A 27,116-nucleotide genomic window follows, 5' to 3' on the forward strand; every position below is an offset into this window, starting at 1 on the left:
AGCTGCACCGCCCCCCGCGGCAGCCGCTCGGGCAGCCGGCTCAACTCCAGGCGGCTGCAGGCGACGAGGTGCCCAGCGCAGCGGCAGGGCGCGGGGCAGCGGGCGGCGGCGGGGCGGCCGCTCAGCAGCAGCGGCAGCAGCAGCAGGAGCGCCGGGAGGACGGCGAGCGCCGAGCGGGGCCGGCGGAGCATGGCGGGCTCGGAGCCGCTGCCCGCGCTCCCGTCCCTGGCGTTCGCCCCACTGACAGAGCCGAGCGCGGCAAGACCTCCTGCTTCTCAGCGCGGGTGGCGGCTGCCGCTCATGCCCCGGAGCGACCGCTGAGGGGGGAAGGCGGTGGGAGATGGGTGTGTAGAAAAAAGTAAAGAAAGCGGGAGGGGACCGCAGCGCCGCCACCGCCGCCAGCCACTCCGCAAACTTTCCGCCACCTCAGCCCGCCTCCGCGCGGCCGGGGGAGCCCCAAGCACGGCCCGCCCCGCCGCAGCCCCCTCCCCGTGCCATGTGACAGCCGCGGCCGGGCCCCGCTGGGCTGGGGCGCGGGATGGCGGGCCAGGGCGGAGGTGCGCCGGCATCGTGCCCCACTGCTGCCAGGCCTTGGCGGTAGCACCCCCGGGCCCCCGCCCCGCAGCACGGCGGGCGCTACTCTGGGATTTTGCTGCTGTCCTCGGCCTCTCCATGGGCGGGCGGGAGCGTGCCCTGTGTGCCCTGAGCGTCACCCACCACGCCCGGGCCGAGGTGAGAAGGCACGGGCACCGTGGCCGTGCTCGCGCCGGGTTTCCCTTTGCCATCACACCAGGTAGTGTGTGTCGTGGTAATCTAGAAGCTGCTCCAGAGGCTCTAGGCTTCCCAGCCAAGCCTGGGGTCACTGGCATGTAAAAGGTGAGGTGAGGTTAACTCCTGCCTTCCGGGTCCTACATGGCTAGTCCAGACACCGTAATTAAGCCCATTATGTTCCCCACAGGATCCCGGCTCCAGAGGTTCAGGGAAGTGGGCAGGACGTACAGATTCCACATGTCTGAGGTAATCGATGTAATTTAAGTAAATACCTATTGTTCAACTTCCATATGTAAGCGCGGACCCTGCCACGGAATCAGTTACTGAAGGCTTCACACCCCCTACTCTGCAGAAGCAGCCGCCATCAAGTTGCTCAGGAACACTGCTTTGCTTCCCGTCTTTATAAGTGTACCCAAAAGATGGCAGACATCTAAGACCCTGTGAACTTGGAGCCCCAAGAAGTTTGACAGCTCCAGTATCAAGATTTGTAAGGCTGAAACTTTGTCCCGGTTTTTACTGTTTCCATGTATATCTCATGGTGCAGGGATTTTTATCAAAGAAGCAAAAATACATTTCAGCCAGGAGTCATGAGTTTGCAAGACTGACCAGACCTAAGTAACTACAAACATTCATGTGCCACTGTCAACATAACTGTTTCAGATGCATAGGGTGTGCAGAGCTCTGCAATGTTTTGTCAGCTTGAGCTCCACTGACCATTGGTGTTCCTTAAGGAAATTACCATGGGAAAGCAAACAAATGCTGCAAGAACGCACTTTTTTTCTACATATAAAAGCAAGCAAACAAGCAAAGGAACAAAATATAGGATAGAAATTACTTAGTATGTCTTTACAAGTTACTTTTTATTTAAAGTGAATGAAAACGGTCCTGGTACAATTGGCATGTCAGTATCACAGTTTCCTTTCCAGTCTTCCTTTGGAAAACATTAGGGTGACATTAGATCAACAAAGCCTGTGAAACACTAAGCTGTTCTAAACAGTCAGCAGGACTGTGCCCAATTTGGATTTTTGAAGCTATCCATGATTGGTCTGTACCCATTTCCATAGAAGTCAGTGGGAAAGCGTCTTTTCTCAAGTTCCAGCATTTGTTCTAGCTATCCAATTGTTTCACACTGTAGCACCAAGGTAAAGGGACACTTGCATATGTTGTGTTTGTGTATAGGTAAGATATGCTATACTTGCTAATTTTGCAAAGTAAACAAAAATTCAAGAGAAGGATCTTTATGTTGCTCTAAGTAATTATTGAAGGATCTACAAGAATTCAAATAGATTTAAAGTAACTGAGCTTTGTATTATAGTTCCCGGAGTTCACAGCAAAGGGCCTCACTTTTCTGGGAAAAGTGAGCTTCTCTTATCTTGAGTGTCGGTAAGGGTGGTGTGATTCACTAGTAGGTGGCAAGAGAATCATTAAGCTGTCAGTTTTAACATCCAAGGAAAAGAAAAATTAGAAACAAAGCGTTTTGAACTTAATTTATCCTAGTAGTCAATAATATATGTGGTGCTTATGTGAACTGTGGAAGAAAAGAGAGTCTGAGAAACAAAAGCAGGAAAAAAGATGAAAAGGGCAGGAACTTCTGGTTTTGTAATTTTGAAAACCACTCATGCAGGCAGGGAATACTGTGTCCATAGAAAAACCTAATGCATATTTAGTGCTAATAATATATGAAGCTGGTTTAAGTTAAGCAAGGTAAATCAATCCAGAAAAATAGTTCATTTGTCTTTGCAGCTTCTTTTCTCAAAATAATCAATATTATGAATCCTACAATGCTTATATATACACTCATATATGTACTTCAGGGTCCATGACAGAAGGTCTTTGTTCCCACAGGGAGATTTGCTCTCTTCAGGAGTCTCAGGGACTGGTTCTGCACCTTATATGAGCACTGCAAGCTCTTGCGACCCTCAGTTCCTGGAGTGTCTTCATCAATGGTTTTAGGTTGAGTGTGCACTGTATCTGTACATAACCACATACAAGTCACTTCTTCACAACTTTGGCTGGACTATATCTTATAAGCTTAAAAGTAAGCTTAAATCAAAATAAGAGGTCTCCCATCTTCATCTACCCTGTTATCTCCACATGTAGCAAGGAACTTCTGGTGACCATTCTTGGCATTGGTATTAGCATAATGGTGGATTCACCAGGATTAGGGGACTGATTTGACTGAATCAGCCAAATCCCTTAAAAATAATAACATCCCCTCCCCCACACACATACAAACACTTTCTTTAATTCTGAGTTGGAATAATTTCCTTACCCAGTTTTCCATGTAGCTGCACAAGGAAGAGACTTTACTTGTGGTTATGCAAAGACAGGTCCTTTCCATGACAACCTGAATACAGGTCAGCCTGGGGGAATGATGTTGAGGAGGGGGGAACATGGCTACAGAGAAAAATTCTTGCAAAACTAGACTCTCAAGCTCTCTCTTTGGTAGATGAGATTAGTTTCCTCCACAACACTACCAAGCACAGTCCTGTGGATGAGTTGGTAGTGGGGGACAGGGGATTGTGTAGTGAGATACAGCTCACTGTTTTGGATGTTATAGCTTGATTCTAATGGTATAATTTCCAGTCTTTGATTATTGTAAATCAGAGTCAAGTTCAAACATATGTTGTTTAAAATATATATTCACTTCAGGCAAAAGACACACCCAGAAGCTGTCTATGTATGATTTTTTTGCATATCATTAATGCACTGAAATCAGGCACTGCTTTCAAATAATCTACTTCCAGAAAAAGTCAACCCTAAATCAGACTGGGTTTAGCAGATTATTAAAAATAATTTAACTATTAATAATTTACCTATTGCCAAATTAAGCAAAACTAAATTAAGGTACTTTAGGTTTTTTATTCATTTTGCAAAGAAATCTCAAGTCATTACATCAGACACATAGATAGTTGTATATAGTTATGTGTAATTAGTATTAGTCTGCAGGACTAATTTCAGAAGGTCAAAGGGACTGAACAGTTACATCTTTTAAATTTTAAATGATTTTGTCCATTAAGGCACCTCAGGAATTAAAAGTCTTCCCATGTACTCGTGAATCACCTTGTAATCCAAATCTGTGTCTGGTATTAATTTCAGATTTTTCTACTTTTCATGGGTAAATGAAGTGATTTGGGTAGGATTCAACAGCAAAAAGCAGAAGTGAAGCAGAACAACATTGCTTACACTCTGACACATCTAACTTCTGATAGAGTGAGATAGAAACCAATGGCCCATCTATTTACTTTCTGTCAGTAAATGACCTGTAGGAGCAGTGGCAGAATTGATGTCCTGTCTGTTTACTCCTAAACTTCCACAGTTCAGTTTTATTTATTGTCAAAGAAGATGTTTAGGGCTGTCTGATAGAAGGAAATCAAGGGTTCATGCTCTCAAGATCATTACTGTGTTTTGGAGATTCACCAATTTAGTCCATTGAAAAGAATAATCTTAAGGCTAACAATTTTTTTTTTCTAAAACCACAGCTGGAGGGAGAGATGAACCAGTGAGACCCATCCTGATTGTAAAACAAAAGTGGAGCAGGACATGCTTTTTGTGGAGGCTGCTTGCCTAGATGAAATACCTTGCAATAGGCAAGAGAAAGTTTTGCCTCAGGCACCTGTCTGGCAGTTACTGAAGAGTCCCACAAAACTTCTGTATTGTATGCAGAAGAGGCTTTTTACTTCTTTGCGTGTGAACAATAATCACATCCAATATCTTGCAGTATTTGTCATGGAAATTACTCTAAATGAAGAGATTTTCTACCTTCCTTTACTTCTGCCCATTTGGTATTGCAATTGATACTACTAGATTATAGCAGTACTAAGACTTCATGACCATTTATTTCAAACCCTACGATTAACCATTGCAATTTCATTTGCATTTGAGAAAAATAATAAAATATTCTTAAATAATTTCCTAGTAATTGTTAATCTCCTTCTAGTCTGTCATAATTCCATGGTGAATATTCCAAGGTGCATACAGAAATTTATTTTTGGTAGTAATTATAATTGACTTTATGTGATCCAACAGTGAAACCATGAAAACCAAATTATACATAATTTGAATGCACTGATTACAACCAGAAAAACCATATGAACTCTTTCTGAAGACTTTGCCTAGGGCAGAAAATGTTCAGCTTTTATAGAATTCATCCAAACAGTGAGTGTTTGCCTCCATTACAAATAAACTTAAAGCGTCCTAAGGCAATCTGCATTAGTGACGATTGTTAATGTCTTCAAGTCATGTCCTGTGTGGGGCTAAGTAGGAAGTTAAGTGCTTGATTGGAAGGACAATTAAACAATCAACAGCTACAGTGATGTAACTTCAAAGAGCAAAAAATTAAGACTTAGTTTTATGTCATTAAGGAACACTCAAGTTGAAATGTTGTCAATTTGAATAAAAATAAGTAGATGTAATTTCAGGATGGTGCTACTGTAATAAAACACCTGTCAGGTCTGTTCTACCTGTTGTTTCAGTTTGTTGAGGGTTTTTAAATAGTCTTTTAAAATAAGTAAACATTTTGTGGTAAGAAAGGCCAAGAAGTGGTCCAAAAGGGAATCTGAAGGAGTGCTCAGTTGAGCCTAGCAGTGGCTTTTCCAGACAGTAATGTCTTTCGCTCTTCCCTGCTGCCCTTCCTTGGGGTGGGGGATTGTGGTACCTGAATCTCAGACATAAGTTCCTTTTTGCCCCAGGAAAAAGGGCTTGAAGGCTTTATCTGCTTAAATAGTCAGAGACCGATTTTTAAGATTTATATCAGTGTTTTGCAATCTCAATGTTAAGTATTCACTACTTTTAGGTGTGTAGCTCTCCTTGAAGTCAACTGCTTAAAGAATCTCACAGCAAGAAATCAATGGGAGTTAGGCCTTAAATCTTTGAAGAATTTATGTCTGATTGTCTGTTCTAGGGGGAGAATGAGCTGCAGCTGGGACTCATCTTGTGTAATTTTAGCAATTTGGAAGTTTGGTATCTCTTCTAAAGCATTTGTATTGGCTTCTTCTGTAGTCAGTAGAAAAAAGACAAATCCAGGAAGTGATTACTACCTTTCTAAAATACATAATCAAGGAATTTAGAGTGAATCAGTCTCTGGAGATTTTCTCCAGAGACTAAAAAGAACCTTATGACTAGTTTAGTCTAGACCCTGCTTTTTCAGATGATTCTCAATGTCTGCCTTCAAACATATACATTAAGCTAAATAGAATAATACAGGAGCATACTTCTCAAATTTCTTTCTGTAATGGGTACCTGTATTATTTTTGCATGGCCTTATTTTGATAGTGGGAAAGCTACAGGGGTGGCTTCTGTGAAAAGCATCTAGAGGCTTCTTTTGTGTCCAGCAGAACCAGTCCCTGATGGCTCAAAAAATGGACATGCCACTGGCCAAGGCTGGGCCAATCAGAAATGCCAATAATGCCTCTGTGCTAACATATTTAAGAAGAAAGATAAAAAAAAAGTTGTGACATAGTTTTATTTTGGCAAGAGACGAACAGAGTGATAACATGTGAGATGGACAACTCTGCAGACACCAAGGTCAGTGAAGAAGGAGAGGGAGGAGGTGCTCCAGGTGTTGGAGCTGAGATTCCCCTGTAGGCTGTGGTGATAACCATGGTGTTGCAGTTGTGCTGCTACAACACGTGGAGGTCCATGGGGATGCAGAGATCCACCTGCTGCCTACAGAGGACCCCCACACTAGAGCAGATGGATGCCTAAGAGGAGGCTGTGATCCTGTGGAAGGCCCATGGAGAGAGGAGCCCTGCTCCCATGCCAGAGCAGCCTGTCCTTGAAGGACTGCAACCCATGGAAGAGTGACCCATGCTGCTGCAGTTTGGGAAGACTGTTGCCCATATCATGGACAAACATTGCTTCAGTTCGTGGGGAGCTGTTGCTTGTGAGTTGGACTCACATAGGAGAAGCTTATGGAGAACTGTCTCCCATGGCAGGGAGGCCATGGTGGAACCAGGGAATGACTCTTCTCCCTGAGCAGCAGGAGAAGCCTGCTGAACTGACCATAACCCCCATTCCCTGCCTCCTTGAGCCACTGGAGTAGGTAATAGAGCTCCAAGGAGAGAGGACTGGGGGGAAGACATCTTTCAGGATTTATTTTACTTCTCATTATCCTTCTCTGATTTTGTTGGTTGAGCCTGTTTTGCCTGTAATGGTATTTGACGAGTGATCTTTCCCCATCCTTACCTCAACTCATGAGCCCTTTGTTATATTTCTTTCTCCTCTGTTCAGCTACAGAAGGGAGTGAGTGAGTGGCTTTGGTGGGTGCCTGGCATCTGGCCAGCATCAACCCATGACAGTACCTTAAATATCATTGTAACAATAGTAAGCAAAATTTATCCCAAAAATGAATTGTAGTTTTAAATTGTATTGTACCCCTGTAATAGTTTACTTTGTTTCCTGCTGATGTTCTACTAAGGATTTATTAACAGGTTAAATCTTCAAAGACTTAGTAAACCAAAGGGGAACTTATATGCATAAGTGAAGTGTCATGTACAAATACATGATACAAAATATCATACAAAATATGATACAAAAATGAGGACCACATGGAAGAAAGATCTAGTAGTGCATCACAAACTAAATAAGTATGTGTAAACAATAACAATATAGGAAGAATTTCGGGGTATATCACTTGGAGTTTTCTATGTCAGAGAAAGAAATATGTCCTGGTGAGGACTGAGATGAAGTACTGTATCCCATTTGGAAGTCACAAATTAAAGGAGAGGAATGGAATAAGCTACAAAATGCTGGTAGCAAGGTCAAGAGGAAAGAGTTTCCAGCTCTCACAAAATGAATACCCAGTGTTGCAGTGCAGCAAGTAGCACTTGAAATTTTGCACAAAGCCATGCCATTGCCATTATTAGGAAACCAGTGAGTCATAGCACACTGCAGTGTCATCAGGACCTGGTCCCCCCCTTCTGCTGCTGGCTGTCTCTTGCTTTACCAATTATTATATGCAACAAAATAAGCAAGCACTATCCCGGTAAGGAGTTGGCCAAACACAAATTGCACCACTACCACAGCTGTTCAAATGGTTACTTGAAATAGTTATGTTTGCCAATAAAGTCTGACTTTCCAAGCTGCAGCATCAAAGAGCAGGCTGGATCCCATAGCAGCACACAGCCTGCAGATCTGAACGGGCTGGGTGCCAGCTACATCCCAGCAGGAGCTGCAACCAACAGCAGTCCTGTGCACCAGCTGGCCAGACTGGTGAACAATGGTCTGCAACACACTCTTTGCTTTGATCTTCTTAATATGGAATCAGAGAAACTGCAAGGGATCCTGGTATGAATCCTTTTGGGGAACTTTATACAAGCAAAAGTTTTTGTGGACTCTTGTACATCTCTGACATTCAGACAGCACAGTCTGGGAAGTCTCTGAAATGGAGATGTCACTTTCAAATACCCCGTTAACTGCCAGTGAGCACTGGGAAACTGAGGTTTGTCAGTTTCCTAATGGTCATGGTACTTCTTTTGACCCTAAGTAACTTTATGAAGTGGGTTTTCTGCTAGGGTAAGCTAAGATAACCCTCAATATGCATTTCAATAATGTTTTCAGTTGGGAAGTTTTTCTTTTGTTGTTTTCCCTGACAGGTTTGAAGCCTAATAATTTCCTCTCAGTAATTTCACCCTTTCACTAACCTCTCTACTCTCTTCAATCTATAAAACAAAATATTTAGCAGGGCAGAGAGTTGCATATGTCGAGTCTTCAAATATTTTCCTGGTAGTGACTGTAATCTCCAAAGAAGGAACTTCTGGTTCAGGAACTCTCCTTGCAGTTGTGTTCTCTGTTGCTGTTCAAATTGTGGAGAGGAAATAAATAGGATACAAGGGTGCAATGCATTAACATTGCCACAAGACAAATATTTAGTGTACAGTTCTCCTTGGACAGAACTGACCTGAGCATTGGAAAAAGCAACCTTCTAGAAAGGTATCAACAACACTGTCAGCATCCTACCACATCTGAGGTATGAGGATCTGAGGATGAGACGGCACGGTGCCACAGTGTGGGGTGTTATGTACCTGGGTGCACATGTGCAGTGTCAGAATCAAAGCAGTGGTATCACACATGTGGGTGGTCAGGCTGGGTACAAGTCTGGCAGTGGTGATTAAGAAACCATTTCACTGAGCTGCAGATGCTCAATAATTGAGTTATCCTTTGAGTAACTTAGGTGTTTAGAAAAAGACTGGATGTGGCACTCAGTGCCATGATTTAGTTGAGGTGTTAAGGCTGGATTGGATTCAATGATCTTGAAGGTCTCTACCAACCTAGTTATTCTGTGAAATAATCAGCAAAGTCTCCATAAGGTTGGCTAAGCTACTGCTACAGTATGAATTTCCCAATTTTGTGGGGGGATTAAAAGAAATAAGCTATAAACTAAAGTAAACAGGAAGAGGTTTGCTGATAATTTTGAACTTTGGGAAAATTACATCTTATTGTAATCATAATGGAAAAAAAATTCACCGCAAATACACCATGTTATGACAGTAATGTTTTTTGTCTGATTTTTTGTTAGAAAAAACTGCTAATGATAAACACAAAATTACTTTTCTAGAACTTTGATAAAATCATACATGCCCTTACTGAGTACCACATGTGAGTAATATTTCAGATATCCCACTGATGTCACTGAGATGGAATTAAAAGTGCTGAAATTTTCAGTGATGGATATTTCACTGCAGCTGTGAGCAATGTGTTCCTCAGAGACGAATTCTCCTGGGGCAATGTTAAACCCTTGGACTAGCATCTTATTTGTAAAATAATACTATTTAAAAATAGGATCAAAAGAGATCTAGCCAAGAAACTTAGCCTTGTGTATATTTCAGTATATAAATTAATATAATAAATTATAAAGAAGTGTTCTTTTTACACATATATGTGAATGCATGTCATAAAAAATAAGCTGTAAACTATATTAAATAAAATCAACAAGAAGAGAGCATTCAAAGTGAAAACTAAATGTGACTGTCTAAAAAATGTCAACAGTTAAATATAAAAGGGTAAAATTTTGTTTAAAATTTTTAGGTGTAGCTGCCTGACTTCTTGCATTTTAAATCTCTTAAACTTATTCTACTCCTTTCCAAATACATAATTTTCTAATTTTCTTAAACAGATAAAATTAAGTGTATAATTAATTATAAAATATGTAAAAGTAGTTCACAGAAATGAATCATTCTACCAGAGAAGCTGCTTTGCAAATGCAAACAATCCTTTGTTGTCTTTATTTAGGAGCATACAATGATCTCCAGAGCTGGACTGTTAAAAAATGTCATTTTTTCAATGAGCCCTCCAGCATGTATTTAAGAAGGAGGTTTGGACACAGACCTCTAAGTCCAGTAAGATGGATGACGAGGACCTTTTCCAACCAGTTCCCCTTCATGAGCTAGCCTTGAGTGTTAGACTTGTAACAAAGCTGTGGATGGGGAAAGTCATTATTGCTGCCAGCATTCTGAGCATGTTTCCCTAAGCTGTCTCTAGCACTCCTCCCTCAGCAGAGCAGGTGTGCCCGAATAACCTTTTGCCTGTGGCCTGAGGACCTTTCCATACCTATAGACAAGTTTTTAAGTTGACAGGATGAGGCAGTGGAGAGCAAAAAGAGTAAGTATCCCTGTGAATGGCTCCTCACACAATTTTCTCAAGCAGACGTGGCTTCAGATTTTCCCATCCAGCACACTGCCTGCTCAGACCTGCCCTAACCACCCTTGCGGAGTGTGAGCACAGCTGCTTGTGGTGCCTTAGATGAAACCAGATCATTATTTTTTTTGTTAGAGTTATTTTAACCTGTCTCTGTTCATTTGTTTGGCTTGTCATTTGGCCCCACAAATGATGCTGGCTGCCATAATATGAACCAGTTGCAAGGCATTAGGGGTCCTAGGTGCACCTTAAATGGTTGTTATCTCTGAAAAAAGTGTGCCAAATACATTGTGCCCTAAAGAGTACCATTTAACGTGGTGGTAAATCCAGTCTTTGGCCGAGTCTAGAAACATAACAGTCACTTGAACTTAAAAAACCTCACTCTGCCTCTTCAAATGAATTCAGTTTTTTTTTCCACAGACATCTTTGATCTTGAAGCTTTGCTGTCTAAAGTGTTGTCTCCCCTAGTTTTGCTTTATGCAAGATCAGAATGGATCAATCTGTAGCTCAAAAAAGCTAGTATAAGATCCTAAAGACAGAATTAAAAATCTTACTGTTCAGTTTGCCAGAATGCAGTTGTGTATTCAAACCTGATCCATCTCCAATGTGCACTTCCATTTACTCCAGTAATGCACAGGTGTGGTATAAATGATCATGGAACCCGCAGTACAAGAAAAACAAGCTCATTTTCATAAGCCTGGCAGACATTCATAATGCCAGTAAATAATGTGTAGGGGCTCAAGATTTGAAAAATAGTTGAAAACAAACCTGACAGCATGCATCAGGCCTTGTACTTTAAGTTCTTCCATTTCTAAAACTTGTCTAAAGCCACAAAGTTTGCATGCATGCTAGAGTTCTTTAATGCACAATTTTGTCCTGGTTTCTTGATTTGAATGCTCAGAAACTCATTCGTATATTGCACCTGTAAATTCGTATATACACATAAATATATTTTATATGTAATTTAACCTTCTGTGCACATGATATTTAACTTCATGTACTGTATGTGTTTTTGTCACAAGTACAGTAGGCTCCAAGCACAGCTAGTGCAGATTTCAGCTGAGACTATCTCTGTCAGCCTCAGGCTCAACAGCCTGGCAGGAAAACCTGCAAATCCTGCTGCACCCCACAGATTTCTGTGATTTGCAGTGTTGATAGAAACATCCTCCTTGCTGAGGCGTTAGAAGTTCCCAGATGAGAAACCTTTGCTTCACTCTTCCAAACTCACCAAATTGTTTTACAGCTGCAACTTTGAGTCTCTTTGATGCTAAACTTGGAATATTGTTATTGCCACACATACAGTAAAAACAAAAACAAAAACAAAAACAAAACAACAAACAAACCATCAAGTAGGAGGATAACACTGCAGCTAATGGGTGTTTTATTGCATGGTTTTAAAAAGGCTGGTATTTCTCCATATGAAACAAAAGGCTAGGCATTTCTCATCATCAGAAAGATGCTGTTCTGTCCCACAGTTAATAGTGTTATCTCAGATTGTCTACCAGTGACCTTAACACAGTCCTACAGCTGCTATGGATTTAGTGAATTATTTTGGGAATAAATTTGGTCCATTCTGGTAAATTAAGTAGAGTAGTCAATACACTGAATCATTAAATCTGGAGTGGTGGTTTGGTTGGGGTTTTTTTGTTTGGTTGTTTTTTTTGTTTGTTTGGGGTTTTTTTTGTTGTTGTTTTTTCCTTTTTTTTTTTTTTTCCCCTAACTGATCTATCACATATCAAATTTTCAGCTGAAAACTTCAGTAAAGACCAACAAAGGGTCTGGAGAGACACTGCTGAAAAATGTTCTGTAAGATCATAGAATTAGAATATCTTGAGTTGGAAGGGGCCCACAAGGATCATTGAACTCCAGCTCCTGATGCCAAGGCTTGTCTTCTTTGTTTTAATTTGCAGCCTTAAAGAATGGGTAAAAAAGTGGTTTATATATATTTATAATTAGTAAAGATTGTAAACTTAACAAAGGACAGCAAATAATAAAGGCAACTCACTGATATTAGAAATAGAGACAAGAAGTAATGTAGGCCTCCAATCTGCAAATTACAGAGCTGCTGAATTTTAAGAGTGCCGTTTAATTCCAGCAATCTACTCCTATATCTGAAGTCACAAAAGACAGGAGTACAGTGTTTTCTGAAGATTATTTGTACAACACATTAAATCTATTTATATGCTAAGTGTACTTTGAAAATTATATTGCCATAAAGGAGACTACTTAGAGTGCAAGAAAAAATTCAGGAAAAAGTAGGTGTACAAGTGAGAGACCAGGGAAGTGCCCTGCTTTAGCTTCAGCACAGGGGAAAGTTTGGAATCTGTTTCACCCAACGGGACATTTCACACTTTGATTGAGTTCATGTAAAGACGTGGATATGACTTGCTGCTTAAGAAACGTTTGCAAATTATGTTTGCTTTTAAGAAAGAGGCAGAGCCCTTCTGTGTTACAGTGAAGAATAATTTTAGCTTTTTATAAGGGCATTTATAAGGTATTTATCTGCTACGTATTTGCTTTTGGAGGTTGCCTTCGACTGAGAGGTCACAAGAAGCTTTCCGGAGTCTTTCCAGCGCACAGCAGGAGCCGCCCGGGCGCTGGGAGCGAGCGGATGCGCGGAGCCAGCCCGCTCGCCATCCCTGGTGTCGCGGTCCCGGGAGCCTCCTCCGGGACACAGCCTCCGGCCGCGCTCCCGCTCGCGTCCGCGGCGTGCTTGTTGCCTGTTGCTGACAGAATAAGAAAATCCTTTCATTAAATGTTCGGCCAGACAGAACAGGTAGGCAATAAAGGCCTTACCAAACACGTTTTCCTTTCTGAAAAGAATTCTGTTTGTACAATTAAACACACTTCGGGTATTAACTACTTTTGGTTTTACAAATTCACTATTTAGAAGCTGATTAATCAGCATATTAAATGGCACTAATCCTTCCAGAAAGCGCCTTGGTAATTACTTTTTAAAAGCATCATTATTACATTCAAGTCTGTTTATTCCTCTGAGTTCAGCACAGCAAAAAGCTTTTAGTATAGCGAAATGCTTGCACCTTTTCATGTTAGCTGAAAGAGGTAATAAAGATGTGTTTTAACAAAACAAACGAGAGACCTGTTGTGAAGTCTCAAGATGTTTATTGCCTAAAAAAGGTGGGGGGGGGGAACCCTTTTAACATTTTTTTAGATGTTGTTTCATTTAAAAAATAATTTAGTATAGCTACAAAATATTGAAAGGAAAGAAAATGAGAAAATTAGACCCATAAAAATTTTTAAGTCAATGGGATGGTTGTCACTGTTTGGATTTTTAAAAGCACTCAAATTCTAATTTTTTTCCTTAAGGAATACAGCAAAATATAGTTAAAACAACTTAATTTACTTACCTAAAGAAGCATGGTAAAACCAACTGCTCTTGTAGACTGCTGGGACTCAGCCATAGCAGGTTTAAAGGGAACCTCTACTAAGAGTTTTTGAGGGACAAGATTATTATGAAGAACAATCCTATCTCTGGTTGTGCTGGTGGGAAATTGCCAAGGAATATATTAATCAAGTGTTTCACTTTCTACCACTCTACCTTCAAATGGAAAGGACTTTATTTAGGGGAACAAGGTTTTGCATTTAAGTAACAGAAAAAAGCAGCACACGAACTTTTGTTAAGAAAATTGCTTATCCAAAAAAAAAAACCACAAACCCGTAAACAAACCCACAACCACCCACCCCCAAAATAAAGCAAAGCAAAGCAAAAAACCCCACCCCACCCCAACCAACCAACCAACCAACCAACCAACCAGCCAACCAACCAACCAACCAAAAAACCAAAACCCTCAATGCAAATACAACAATGCATACCAGTCAGGAACTTGCAGTACTTCAATTCTCACTACTTTATTTACTTGGTTTTTGACCTAATATCCTATCCATTAGACAGTGGGAAATGCCTGTGAAACAAATGGAAAACAGATCACGAACCAACCCCTGCGCTTGGGCTATGAACTGTGAATAGGCAGATGCCCTTCACTCCATGCAGGTTTTGTGACTGCACAGACTTCTGAAAAGATGGAATTCATGGAAGGACTGTGGCTTTATAGTCTGATTTCATAGGAACTTGTCAAAGCTGGACAAAACCGGCCTTTTGCTTTCTTAATGAACTAAGTGAGAAAAGTAACTTCCTTTGCTGTTCCTGACTTGGAGTTTGGTACCTGAGACAATAAGACATATTTTTTTCAAACCAAACAAGACCAATTCTCATTGCCCGCAAAATTGGTAATTTGGTAATTTTCAAGGCAAGACAAGTCAAGATATAAAACAGCTTTTAAAAGAGGTTTGCAGATAATTTATTGTCTCTCCAAAGTAAACACATAATAAAATAGTAAGTAATAAATACATATTAATTACCTCACAACTATGTAGAGTAAATCAGGCCTCTCAGTGCAGTGGTATTCTCTGGGAATCACACTGCCTGTGGAGATGTGAGCTCTTTTTTGGAATAATGTTGTCAAATGTCAATAAGAATAGAAGCTTTGTTTGTGTGTAGACATAGGTAGGTATTTTGTGATTCTTTGTTTCACAGGAATGAGGAAAGCTAGGGTCCAGTTTCAACTCAATTCTGACTGGCTGCCACATAATAAGAAGGCCAGCAGCTCTGGTTTGTGGCCAGGTAGAGTGAAAGTGAAGTTATCTGTGCCTCAGGCTTTGAAGCAGGCATTGACTCTTCTTTGGATTTCCAAGTATTTTATTTTGCAGATATTTTCTGCTTTATAGAGCTGTAAGGATGCTTGTCTCCAGAAGGCATGCTTTGATGTGTGTCTCTGTCATTAGTAATGCAGTTAGAGAGTTGTTCCTTATCCTGGCAGTAGCATCTCAGTAAACTGAATTGCAGCATGTGGTGGTTTCTTTGTGATGGTTAATGATGATGAGACCATGCATCCAAGTAACTCATACCTTTCCAGAGAACATGAACTTGGGTTTTCATGAGGTGTACTACTGCGCCAGAAAGTGCAATTCTAGCTGCCCTGTACATTGGGAACATTTTCTCTCTCATCAAAATCTGAAATTATATGATATTTTCTGAAAATCATCTAAAAAATCCTAAAGATATAAAAAATCCTGGATTTGGTCTATCAGTGACCTCATCCCTGGATGCATTGCTGCTTTCTGAGTTCTTAATATGACATTAAGACATAATGGAGTTATGGTTTTCATACTTTTAATATAGGTAATTTTTTCCTGTCTTTGTTTTGCGTTCCACAATATGGAATCGTACCATCCTAGCCAAGGCATTTTCAGTCAGCCTGTCTCTTGAATTTCTTTATCCTTGCTTGTTCTCTAAAAAAAACTTCAAATTGAAATTTGAGGAAAAAAAGTTGGCTACTTGATTGAAAAAAAAAATCTGTTATTTTCTTAGATAAATTAAGAAATTATCTCATTTCAAACCATACTTGTTAATGTCATAATTTCCAGATGGGTCCATACTACTTTATTCTTGCATAAATTATGTATTTATAACAAATATTTTATAATATTCTGGAATAGGAACTCTTTCTAATAGAAAGTCAGGAATACCAAATACAGTCAAACTTTTGAATCATGGAGTAAAATATTTTCTAGTTCCAGAGGAACGTAACAGAAGTGCCATTACAAAGGTGTATGAAACTGTCACATACAGCAGTAAAAATTCCACTTTCCATATGGAATATGCTTCCAGGATTTTACTCTTCCTGGTGTTAGCTGTGGTTTCCATGTGGAACTTTAAAAAATTTATTATTATTATCATTATTAGTAGTATTAATATTATTATTAATAATATATTTTTCTCGTTGTGTTGTTTCACTTAATGTAAAATTACTTATTTCAGAGAAGAAAATATGTCTCTTTTGCTCTGTGGAAAACATAACAGCTCACATTTTCTGTAAGTTTGGAAACACTGAGCTGTTACTTGAATTTGTTTAATAAAGGGGAATTTCTGATATTGGCAGGGAATAACTCTGTGGAAATGTCTTTCTCTCTGCAGTAAGGATTTAAATTGCCCAATGGTACTTTGAAAGTACCATTAGCATTTCACTTTTCAGATTTCTATTTGTGCAAATATGAGAAAATAAAGGAATGCCTTTTTCTGATTGGTTCCTTTGCAGAATTTCAGTACCTCTTTTCTTCAGCTTATTCTTTTAGTTCTGTTTGGCCTTGTAACTTAAAACCAAAAGGGAAGTGAATAGTTTGAAAGAAAGATATTTGCTTAACAGCTAGTGGCTCCAGCTAAAATATCTGCAGCGTCCCATTGCGCTCACACGCTGGGTGAGGCAGCCTGAGGTTTGATTGCAAAGCTTATAAAGAATTGTGTATTTCTTACTTCAAGTGGATACTTTTTAAAGACTTCTGCAGTGATCTTGGTAATGTTTTGGGTGCTTTATTCTACATTTTTCTAAGAAAATTAAATTTAGAGGATTAAGCTGTCATTCCATATTTTTGTCTGTCAGATCATCAAGGATTAGGGTTGTCCTGTGCAGAGCCAAGAGTTTGACTCAGTGATCTTTGTGGGTCACTTCCAAGTCAGATACTCTACAATCACCACCTACAATTTTGAACCTACTATCAGTTTTAACCAAGACATGGGTATTCAGTCCATAGAATCAGAGCAGAAATAGTCCAAAATGAATCTCTGAAGTATGTACAGCATCAGTTTTCTTCTATGCATCCACAACAATTGCTCATGTAGTGTGAATGTGAACCGCCATTTTCTTTTACCGCCATTTTTTCTTTAATAAATGACTGTAAAAATATTCTTTTGGGGCTCGCTTTGTGGCTAAGTCAAGTCAGTTTATGAGCAATTTTTAATAGGGTTCTGCTGTGTTCATTCTATCTAACATCTGGCAAACCAGTTATAGTTAAACTCTCACTATTTGGGTATTTTCCCCTTTTTGATCACTCCACTGCAGTTGCTATAGGAACACAGAGTATGTTAATGTAGTACAATTAGAACTATTTTAACCAGTTTATTTTTTCTAAATTATTTTTATGGTAATACATTTCAGGTCCATTTATTGTACGTATTCTATTATTGGCACCATAATGGAATAAATCTGAATTATTCTAACATCAACAGTCTTCAGGTATGTTGTGGAAGAGACTTTTTCACCATAAAAAGTCTGAGATTCATAATTTTTTTCATCCAAAAGAGACTCCAGGGGAGTTTTGGAGCAGAGTTTTGATTGTTTGAAGTATCTAGTTTGGGTGTGATTCAAACCTAGACACTGAACGTAGAAGACTGACTTTGTTACAGGTAATATAGCATCTTCAAAAAGTTATTCAAATCACTTAAATTAGCCTTCATTCTCATACAGGGAACATACCCATACAGTGTAAAATTCCCCAGCCCAGGGGAGGTACCCTGGTGTTCACACCTATACCTGAACATTTATTAACCCATTGGATTTTGTGTTTCCTGGGCTTCCTCCACCCCCAGCGGACCAAGACTGCAGCCATCGCTTTGACCAGCAGACATTGGAATTGCAACAGCCAACTCTTGCTGCAGGACCCATGGGTGGTGATTACTTACCTTTCTACTCTAGTCCTTTCTTTCTCTTTCCTCTTTTTCCCTTAAATGTTTTCTGAAGTGTTATTTTTATGATTTTATATTTTTGCAATTCTAACCAAAATGGCTACATTTTAAAATTTGTCTAGTACCTTATTCTACCTTAATGTTTTAAAATTTTCAAGTAAAAGTTTGTTATTGAACCTCCTAAGAACTTTGTATCTACTATGCACCACCCAGAGCGAGCCAAACAGTCCTTTCCCAAACTCACCGAGCAGAATGGGACATAATAATGTGCTGTGTGATCATACCCATGCAATAACACTGTCAGTGGGAAAAACCCTATTTCCAGATTTCTGCACACAAGTTTGTGTTGATTCTGCACATTTCAAAAGAGGAAAACAGTTGCCCATACATTCTAGAGCAAAATCTGGTTCTTTGCCTCTGGAGTAATAACAGAATGGCCTGTGTTTATAAGCTATTGTTTGGCAAAGTCTGTTGCTACAAAGACTAAGTCACATGCAGCGTAAATAATGTTCTGCACATACTAAACTGCCCCATGGTCTAGTTAAGAAAAACTGGTCAGCAATTCATGGAACACATTATTTTGATGAAGAAGGTTCTGTGGTAGAACTGGTAGAAAAAGAGTTGAATAGGTACCCAACTGATTTATTTAATCATGGGCTTTTATATTTCTCTTGATTGAAATGGGGAGAGTTAACCATCAGCCTTGAAAAATAATTAGAATACAAAGTCATAAAGAATGTAAGGAATAAATGATGTAAAAGAAATTATTTTCATTTTCTCTTCTGAAATCTTCACCTATTTTCTGTTATATTCCAGTTTTCATTAATTGTTTTTATCTGGAATAAGTTCACTTGACTGTTTATATCTTGCGTCTATATTTTCCTAACTGATATAATAAGAGGTCAGAAATATAGAGACTAAATTCATCAATCACTTGCTCCATTTATGTGGCAATCTCATCACATTGTGTGGTTACAGGTAAATAAATAGGCTCCTCTCTAGGTAAAAACACATATTCAATTAAGTTTGTGTTTCAAAATAAATTATGTGTAAATCTTTTTATAGCTTCTTAATTTAATGTGGGTTTAGTTAGTTAAAAGCTTCAATAGTAAAAAAAGAACTAAATGTATGTAGCAAAACTGGCTCATGTGAATTCATGTAAACTTTTTGAAAGCAGCTTTGGAAATATGAAGTGTGTCATGTGACATCATTTTCTCTGAAAATGAAAATCTTAAAAAACTCCAAAGCATAGTAGTTCCATCTCCCTGAATAAAATAGGTTTATTCTTTATCTCTGAACATCCTTTATTTGATATAACCATAAGGAAAGGTCTGTGGAAGTAGTCCTATATTCTTCATCTCAGGAGCAGTACAGTTGTGGTAAGATGCAGTCAGCTCTCTCATTGAAACTATCTGGACCCTGCATTGTGAACCAGAGTAAAGGACTTGAACCATTGGAAAAAATATTGAAAATGTTGAAATACTAAAATAAGGAAACCTCTCCTTATATTCTGTAGTGGTTTTCTATCTTAATTTCTAGTATGTAATCTACCATATTTCTCCTGCATTTGTCTTTACCAAAATCCATCTCCTGATGTCTGCATGACCCTGTCTTCCTGCATGTCATTACTATGCTTCTTTACCTGTCTGCTATCAAGAAAATAACATTGTGGTTAGCTTCTGAATGGTAGACATCAGGATGTCTTAAGAGGTAGACCTCTTAAGACATCCTCTGTATGCATTTCATTCTGGATGATGCTTGTGGGATCCCCTGCATTTCTTTTGCTTTCAGCTGCTGTAGCAGAATATTGAAAGATAATGTCTGATTGCAGCCCCCTTCACTTGGGTGAAAGATTTTAGTTCATGGAGTTTCTTAGTTATTCCAGATCCAATGTCAGAGAAACACTGAAGTCACAAATTCTTCAAGTCCCAATTTGCAGACAGATAATGGAACAAGTGAGAGTAAACCAAACTGGATTTATCCTTCTGATTAGTGTGTACTGACTGTCAACTGGACTAAGGGATCATTCACTTTATCAAATAGATTTTCACATCTATCTAGCTGTTCTCATTACAACAGGTACAGAAGTACCAGGACTTTTACATTTTTCCCACCTGTCAAAGACCTTACTGACAATAATGAAAGTGGGTATCTGAACTATCTTGATAACTTATTTTCCCTTCAGACCCTTAACATTTTAAAAATCTGAATTCAGATATTCCAGTAAAGCATGTTTGTCTACTTCCTTATTAGCTGATATTTTCGTAAACTGGGAAAAAAAATTAAAATATTATTTGCAGCATTTTGAAGTGAAATAATATGTATAAGCTGTTGTTTAAACTTTCAGTGTTTTCAGTGTTTGGAATTATTTTGAGGACCAATAAGAAATATGCACAGGTGCTACCTCAAATATGTATCAGTACCTAAACTCCATGTCAAATATTCTGAGTACCTGGAGAATCCTGAAGAGACCGTCTTGTTCTTTGTAGTCCCATGTAATGCAACAATGGTATTTTAGAGGAAGAACAATCAGAGATTGACTGATATTCAAAATAAACATGAATTATGAGCTGACAAAGTCTGTTAAACAGATGATAGACCCACTATATATTTTATTTAAATGCTGTCACTATGTGCTAGACTCTGGTGTTTAATTCATGGAAACATTAATTACAGTGTTAAACCTCTTCTGACAGGCACAGTATAACAAGTCTTCCAATAATAAAACACACCTAATTTCATCTCAACCCTTTTTCTATAAGCAAATACATGAGTATGTCTCCAGAAGTACATAATCTCATCTACATGGAAACCTAAATATTTAAAATTAGTATCACTATTGAGGGAGGGGTGGAGAGTTTACTATGGAGGGACGTGATCTACAGCTGCTGTTTAGTACCAGCCAATTTAAATCTCATGCCAAAAATCTCTGGTGTTTGTTTTCTTTTGTGAAGAAGCAGATGATTGTCCAGATGATATCCAGATGATTAAAAGGAAGCTGAATCTGTATCCTATCAAAGCTCCTCTGAAGCTCATCCATAATTTCTCCTTTCTCCCACTGTACATATTTTCATGTGCAAAAAGACTCTGACAAACCAGAGCCTACTGATAAAACAAAAAGAATGCAGTAGTGTACCGAAATTGAATTTCTGCAGTAAATTGCTATGTGATCAATATCCAATACATTAAATATCTTCCTTACGATGACAATTATCCTGTGTCCTATGCTGCTTCATAAACTACACCAGAAACAGCAGCTGATATGACAACCTTTGTGGTCTAGGCCAATTTATGTAATATTTCCCCATGAACCAAATAATAGCATATTTGTAGTAAATTTGTTTGCCAGGGACTGTTTTTAAAGATTGAAACTTCCATATCTTGTTATGTCAAAGGCATAAGATTTCTGCTGTTGAGAACAGATTTTTTAAAAAATAATTTGCATATTATTTTTAGGGACCATAGTATTAATTTAGCACATTAGAATACCCCCTACATATCTTCTGTGCAGAATAAACATGTCAGTTGTATTTTTTGTTTATGTTGTAGAAAATTCTTTTTAGAGGTCTCTGTAACTTGCAAGAGACAATTTTGTCCAAGTTTATTCTCCTTCAGTTTGAATAATGCACTATGCCTTCTTCACTGAAGGGAATTTTAGAGCATAGTTCATCTCAGCTGTTTTAGACAGTTACTTTAAGATGGGATGAATCACTATTTAGATTCTATTGATCATATACACAAGATTTCCAGTTATTATAAAGAGAGACAGTTCAATGTAATCAAATAAATTCTAATGCACATTGTATCCTGTCTTCTATCACCTGACCTCACAGGAGAAGGAATATATACAGTTTTCCTCAAAGAATTTGATAAGCAATCTCTCATGTGGATAAAGGCCAAGATATCTGGGACTGTTCAGCCTGGAGGGGGTTTCCTCATTAATGTGTTTCTCATTAATTTCTTTCAGATGAAGGAAAGATACAAAGAAGAAGGAGTCTGTCTCTTTTCAGTGGTGCTGAGTGACAAGACCAGAGGCAACAGACACAAACTGAAACTCAGTAGGACCCCTCTGAACTTCAGTACTTTTTACTGTGAGGATGACAGTAAAAAGAACTTTCTCAGGAAAGTTGTGTACAACCAACTGTAGGCAGCCCTGCTTGAGCAGAAGGGTTGGACCAAGTGACCCTCATAGGTCACTTCCAACCTCAACCATTGTGTGATACTATATCTAGATTCTGTTAATGATTTTTACATGAGGATGTTACTGGTTTAAATAATATGTAGGATCTTTGAGGGTGGAGTTTTGCTTCACAGAAAGACCTCTCAACTTATGATCCTTCTTCTCTTATGAAAGGGGAGTAGCACACTTCCTATTTCATAATCACTGATGGTTTTATTCACTTGAGTGAGATGTCTGACTCTTAAATTAACTGAGTTCATCTTTCTGGATCATTAGCATACTAAATCCATGGAGGGAAAAAATTAATTTTTTTTCTTGTTTAGCTTTTTATATCCACTCACATGCATCATATGCATCAGTGGTATAGGGGAATTCACAGCCATTGACAAAAAGTAATTTCCCCTTCCTTTTGTTGTCTCACATGTTGGATTCATCCTAAGAAAAAGAACAAGTTAATGAGCAACTGTTTAATTTTTCTACTTAATCAACTAGATTCTGTGGTCAACAGTGCTGATGGCAGCATATGCATCAACAATTTACTGTACCTACTTGCAAAAGAGCTTGATCTTCTGAGCACTACTGTCTTGGCTTAACTTCTCAGTCTGGACCTACCTGCTCCAAATCTCAGCCCAGGTTTTCTGGTAGCATTTTAGAAAACTCACTTGTGGACTTCATTCACTACCTTCTCTAAAAATAAGGTGTCTGGTTTTGCATGATTTCAGAATGAAACCAAGTGAAACTCAAGGGCTGGGATTTTGTTTTGCTTAGGCCTCCTGGGTACATGTGGATCTGTAGGGGGGAGCTGGGGCGGGTGGTGCAGGGAGCCCCACAGAGCAGAGCAGTGAACGAGCCAATGAACCAAATAGGCAGCTCATGTCTTGCAAAGAGACACTGCAACTTCACAGGCAATTTAGCTGGTACCATTTATTCTAATTTATTACAGTAAACTACATATTAGCAAATGTTAACAGATCAGGGCAGATTTATGTCAGGGAAGGCTACTGTGCTAATGAATGGGCCCCTCATTAGCATTGCCTGGAGCAGCACGTGCTCTCTCTGGCCTCTCCTTACCACATTTTCCCATTACCATCACAGCAGAAACAAGCCTTTCACATCTTGTAATCTCTGACCAGGAGGAAACTTGTTTGGAAGGTAAAGAAAGAAACCGGCATATGGCTATTTATATGAACTTCAGCTCTGGTTGTTTTTATTTGGGCATTTACTTGAAGAAGCACAAGAATTACTGGGTACTGAGCACCTCTCAAAATCCATATTCCAGTTGTGGTTACTGCTAGAGTGATTGTAGTTTGTACATGTTTGCATTCCTGCTAACTGACTGTGACTATCAACTTTTCTATTTTTTTCCCCCCTCTAAATACAAAATAGAATTCCTAACACCTGTCACAACAAAAGATTTTTTTCACTATCATGCATTTTTTTTTTTCATTAGTGCATATGAAGTATTTGCATTTTCAGCATTACTGTATCTGGCTTAAAGAGGGAGAAATATTCTGTAGGTTTTGCTAATTAACTGCTGTAAAGCATTTGAGATATTGGATTGGCAGGAGCTGTCAAAGCACAAAATATGATCAACATACCTTTAAATCAGTGAAAGGCCAAGAGTATCACAATTCAGAGAGCAAACAAACCTAATTGTTTATTCTTTGCTCTGCTGCAGTCTATAAGTGCAGACTCAAAATTAATGTAGTATACTTTAGCCACCCAGCTAAAACCCACAAAAATCCATATAAAACACCTTCCAAATTCCTCAATGCCAGATTGTGCTAGTTTAAGAAAAGTCTTTCTGTGATACCTTTTCTTCTTTTAGATGTTTTGTTTTTTATTAAATACCAATTAAATAACAATTTGAAAGGATAGGAGTGATATTTTCATATATTCATAATCCAGCTGTTGATAAAACTACTCCTAAATGTCTCTAATGGTAGAGTCTGCATTTCCCCCACTCTCTTGCCAGGCAACTCTAAAGAAAACTTTACACGCTGAGTATTAGCAAATTGTCTGAAGACAACACTGATTTTTTTTTTTTTTTAATAGCCTGTGAGTACATTATTAAGTCCTGGGTTGTACCACTCATTAACTTATTGTTGGTCCTTTTGTCAGACAGTCTGGATTTCACTCTATGAACATGTGTGAGGTTCCTCATTTGTTTTTTCTCTTCAAGACAATTTGCATTTGCCATATAACACCTCACTGAAGACGGGAAAAAGGAGAGAAATGCAGACGCCCACATTTTCCTAACTGCTGCAGCCACTTTGAATTGCCCCATAAAACTTCCAGATCCTTTTCCTTGGGGAAGAGTGCAGGTGGTGATGGGTTGCAGGAGTTGCTCCTAAGCTAAACTCTTGCCAGCCACCAGCAGAGAGGGTGGAGAGGGGAGGGAGAAGGAGCTGGTGGGGCTGCGGGTGTCTGGCTGCTGCCCTGTGTGGGTTTTGGCAGCTGGTGAGAGGCAGGGCTGCTCAGAGAGAGCCGGGGGAAACAGCCAGGGGCTGGAGACTGGAGACTTTCAGTCTTCCTAGAACTGCTCTGTAACATTTTCAAAAATGAGGAATTCCTGAGAATAATAGAGAGAGAAGGGGGTGGGAGAAAGAGAACTAGAAATGGAGTGAAATCCTTGGGAATCATTCATTCACTGGTAAAAGGGAGGGGGAAAGAGAAAAGATAGGAATGCCAAGATTTAAACAGTTCAAACCTTGGTATTTCCAGTTTGGAAAACCTGGAATTACCTAAAACATTGTTGAGATTTGCTTTGCAATTTTCTTATTAAAATAATAGCTAGAAAATTAATTACTATTCCATGTGCACTCCACTGATTCTCTCAGGGTGGATAAAGCTTTGTAAGGGTATGTTTTTCCCCTATACATAAATTAATATATTTTAAGACCAGGAGGGACTGTTCATCTGACCTCATACATAACAAAGGCATCTCGTTTGCTGTATATTAATTACTTCTTCAAGTCTGATTCAACTGCAGCATACCACAGAGAAATCTTCCCACTTCAATCCATTATCCCCCTTTATATGTCAATGAGCTCTGTTGTCCTTTTCTTGCAACTTTGGGAAGTCTTATTTGGCAGGGGCTCAGGTCCAGTTGAAGTCTTCTTCTCTTGGTTCCCCTTCTGCAGTCCTGGAATAACAATTGGTTAGTCTTCCTGATTAAGTACATGGCTTAACTTTTGATTTTGACAAAAGTCATATTGTTACCCAAGCAAATGACATAAAACAATGCCAGCAAAGCTGCACTTTTGTGGGTTTGTTTTCACCATTCCTCTCATGAAAGTGCCAAAAGCAAACCGTAGTGATACCTGACTTAGGTTTTCCCCCCCACCTCATTTAATTAGTTAATTAAAATATATATGCAAATTAGGGTCAAAGATTGTCCCTGTAGGACTTTACTCAAAAATTACACCGTGTTTATAGTTGCATTTCAAGAGCTGCTGGTTTCTAATCTGTACTGTGTGCTTTATTGACTTTACAGCATGCTAGTTTATTGTTCATAACATTGTGTGGTGTCCTGTCAAATAATATTTGATTTATTTACATTGTTACCTTTATCAAACCTGTAATTTCACTTGCTATTAAATACTTCATTGCTGTTGTAGACAAATTGCCTCTTGGCATTTTTTTCTTTAGAGAGAAGGGAAAGCAGAGGTGACAGGTTGGAGCTGTGACAAGGCAAGAACCTGAGAAGGATACAAAGGATCTGACTGAGGGCAGTATGGGCAAGGAGTGGCTTAAACAGGACCAGCTTAAGCAGATCCCCAAGTTAACAGCATGATTCCCTGGGAAGCACAGGAGAGGAAGCACTGTGGTCCTCACAGGAGTGTGGAGGAAGAAACTCCTTCTGACAGTCAGGGTTAAATGCTCAGACACTCGTATATGTGAGTAATTCCTGTGAATATAAAAGAGATGTCTATGTGATTCCTCATCTTTCTCTCCTGTGTTAAGTCTGGCCTCCTCTAATGACACCATAATAAATGTGTTACAGAAGAACCATAAGATTTCTCTCTATTTCCTGTACATTATCACATGTTCTAGTTATTTTCTACATATAGAGGATATTCAGGTAATAGACTCAATTTGTGCTCTTGGAACAGCAGATGTATTAGTTTCTCCAGTAAGACATTCCTCTTCCAGCACACGAAAAAAAAAACCCGTAAGAAATCAGGAGTTAGGTTGTATTAGTCAGCACCCCTGATTTAATGAACTTTTGATAATAGTCTCAATAAGATAGTCTGCTGCTTTGTTGAAAATTACGTCTTGTAAAATCCCTATGAAAAGCAACAGAGATCATCCACACAAATACTTTCATTAAGTGGAAACTCTGAAACAAATCTTTTATACTTAACCACTAATTTCAAATGAATACAGCACACTGGAAAAAAAATTAACTATTTTGTCTGAGTGTGTTACTTCAACTGGCTTCAGTAATGTCTTCAATATGTATTCTCTGCTCAGTTTATCAACAAGAAACTTTTAGCAGAGGTTTTGGTTGGTTGGGTTTTTTTCTTTTTTTCTGTGAATACAAGAGTGATCAGAAGCCAAAGCAGCAGGGCCTTGAAGTTTGTCTCACTTTGATTTGCTTCATCTAGAAGGGAACAGATCCAGTAGTGTGCCAGTCTAAGGCACTTTCCCAGTTCTGCACATTAAAAACTGGTACTGGAGTAATGTACTTGCCTCTCTAGTAAGAAGAAATGTTCTGGGATGTATTTGGTTGATAGAGAGGACAAAAAAGATGAGGGTCAATGAGATATTGTCCTACAACAGTTGGAAGCTTGATATGAAAATAAAGGGATTTTCTTAACAAATAGACCAAGACTCCAAAGCATTTTAAAAAAAGACAGCCACAAAGAATAAGGAAAAAACCACATTCCCTCTACCAGTGCGCAGTCAATATTTAAAGGTGCATTATTCTGAAAATTTGCTTGTGGGTTTTTTATTTTTTCCATGCAACTCCCTTTTTTAAAAAGA

General features: G+C 39.0%; 2 protein-coding genes across 3 annotated transcripts in view; one reads left to right on the forward strand and one right to left on the reverse strand.

Moving 5' to 3' along the window:
- Positions 1-366, reverse strand: part of LRIG3 (leucine rich repeats and immunoglobulin like domains 3) — a 41,578-nt gene extending 41,212 nt beyond the window's left edge. The window contains exon 1 of one of the 2 annotated variants that reach the window (XM_064422520.1): positions 1-366. In XM_064422520.1, the coding sequence (XP_064278590.1) occupies positions 1-191 (191 nt within the window). In that variant the 5' untranslated portion in view covers positions 192-366. The other variant, XM_064422521.1, reaches the window with a different exon arrangement.
- On the forward strand, positions 190-26,007 carry LOC135301203 (uncharacterized). Its single transcript, XM_064421542.1, has 4 exons — positions 190-280; positions 385-732; positions 959-1,017; positions 21,915-26,007. Exons 1-4 carry the CDS (start codon positions 190-192, stop codon positions 22,092-22,094), a joined length of 678 nt encoding a protein of 225 aa, XP_064277612.1. The 3' UTR covers positions 22,095-26,007.
- The last annotated feature ends 1,109 nt before the right edge of the window (positions 26,008-27,116 follow it).

Source organism: Passer domesticus, chromosome 5, assembly GCF_036417665.1.
Source record: "Passer domesticus isolate bPasDom1 chromosome 5, bPasDom1.hap1, whole genome shotgun sequence".
Lineage (NCBI taxonomy): Eukaryota > Metazoa > Chordata > Aves > Passeriformes > Passeridae > Passer > Passer domesticus.

What these genes read in the sequence shown, in the direction of transcription:
- LOC135301203 (XM_064421542.1), top strand. Translation starts at nt 190, where the DNA reads ATGGCGGGCTCGGAGCCGCTGCCCGCGCTCCCGTCCCTGGCGTTCGCC. An exon ending in AAGACCTCCTGCTTCTCAGC is followed by an intron (nt 281 to 384) that starts GCGGGTGGCGGC and finishes AGGGGACCGCAG; the next exon opens with CGCCGCCACCGCCGCCAGCC. An exon ending in CCCACCACGCCCGGGCCGAG is followed by an intron (nt 733 to 958) that starts GTGAGAAGGCAC and finishes TGTTCCCCACAG; the next exon opens with GATCCCGGCTCCAGAGGTTC.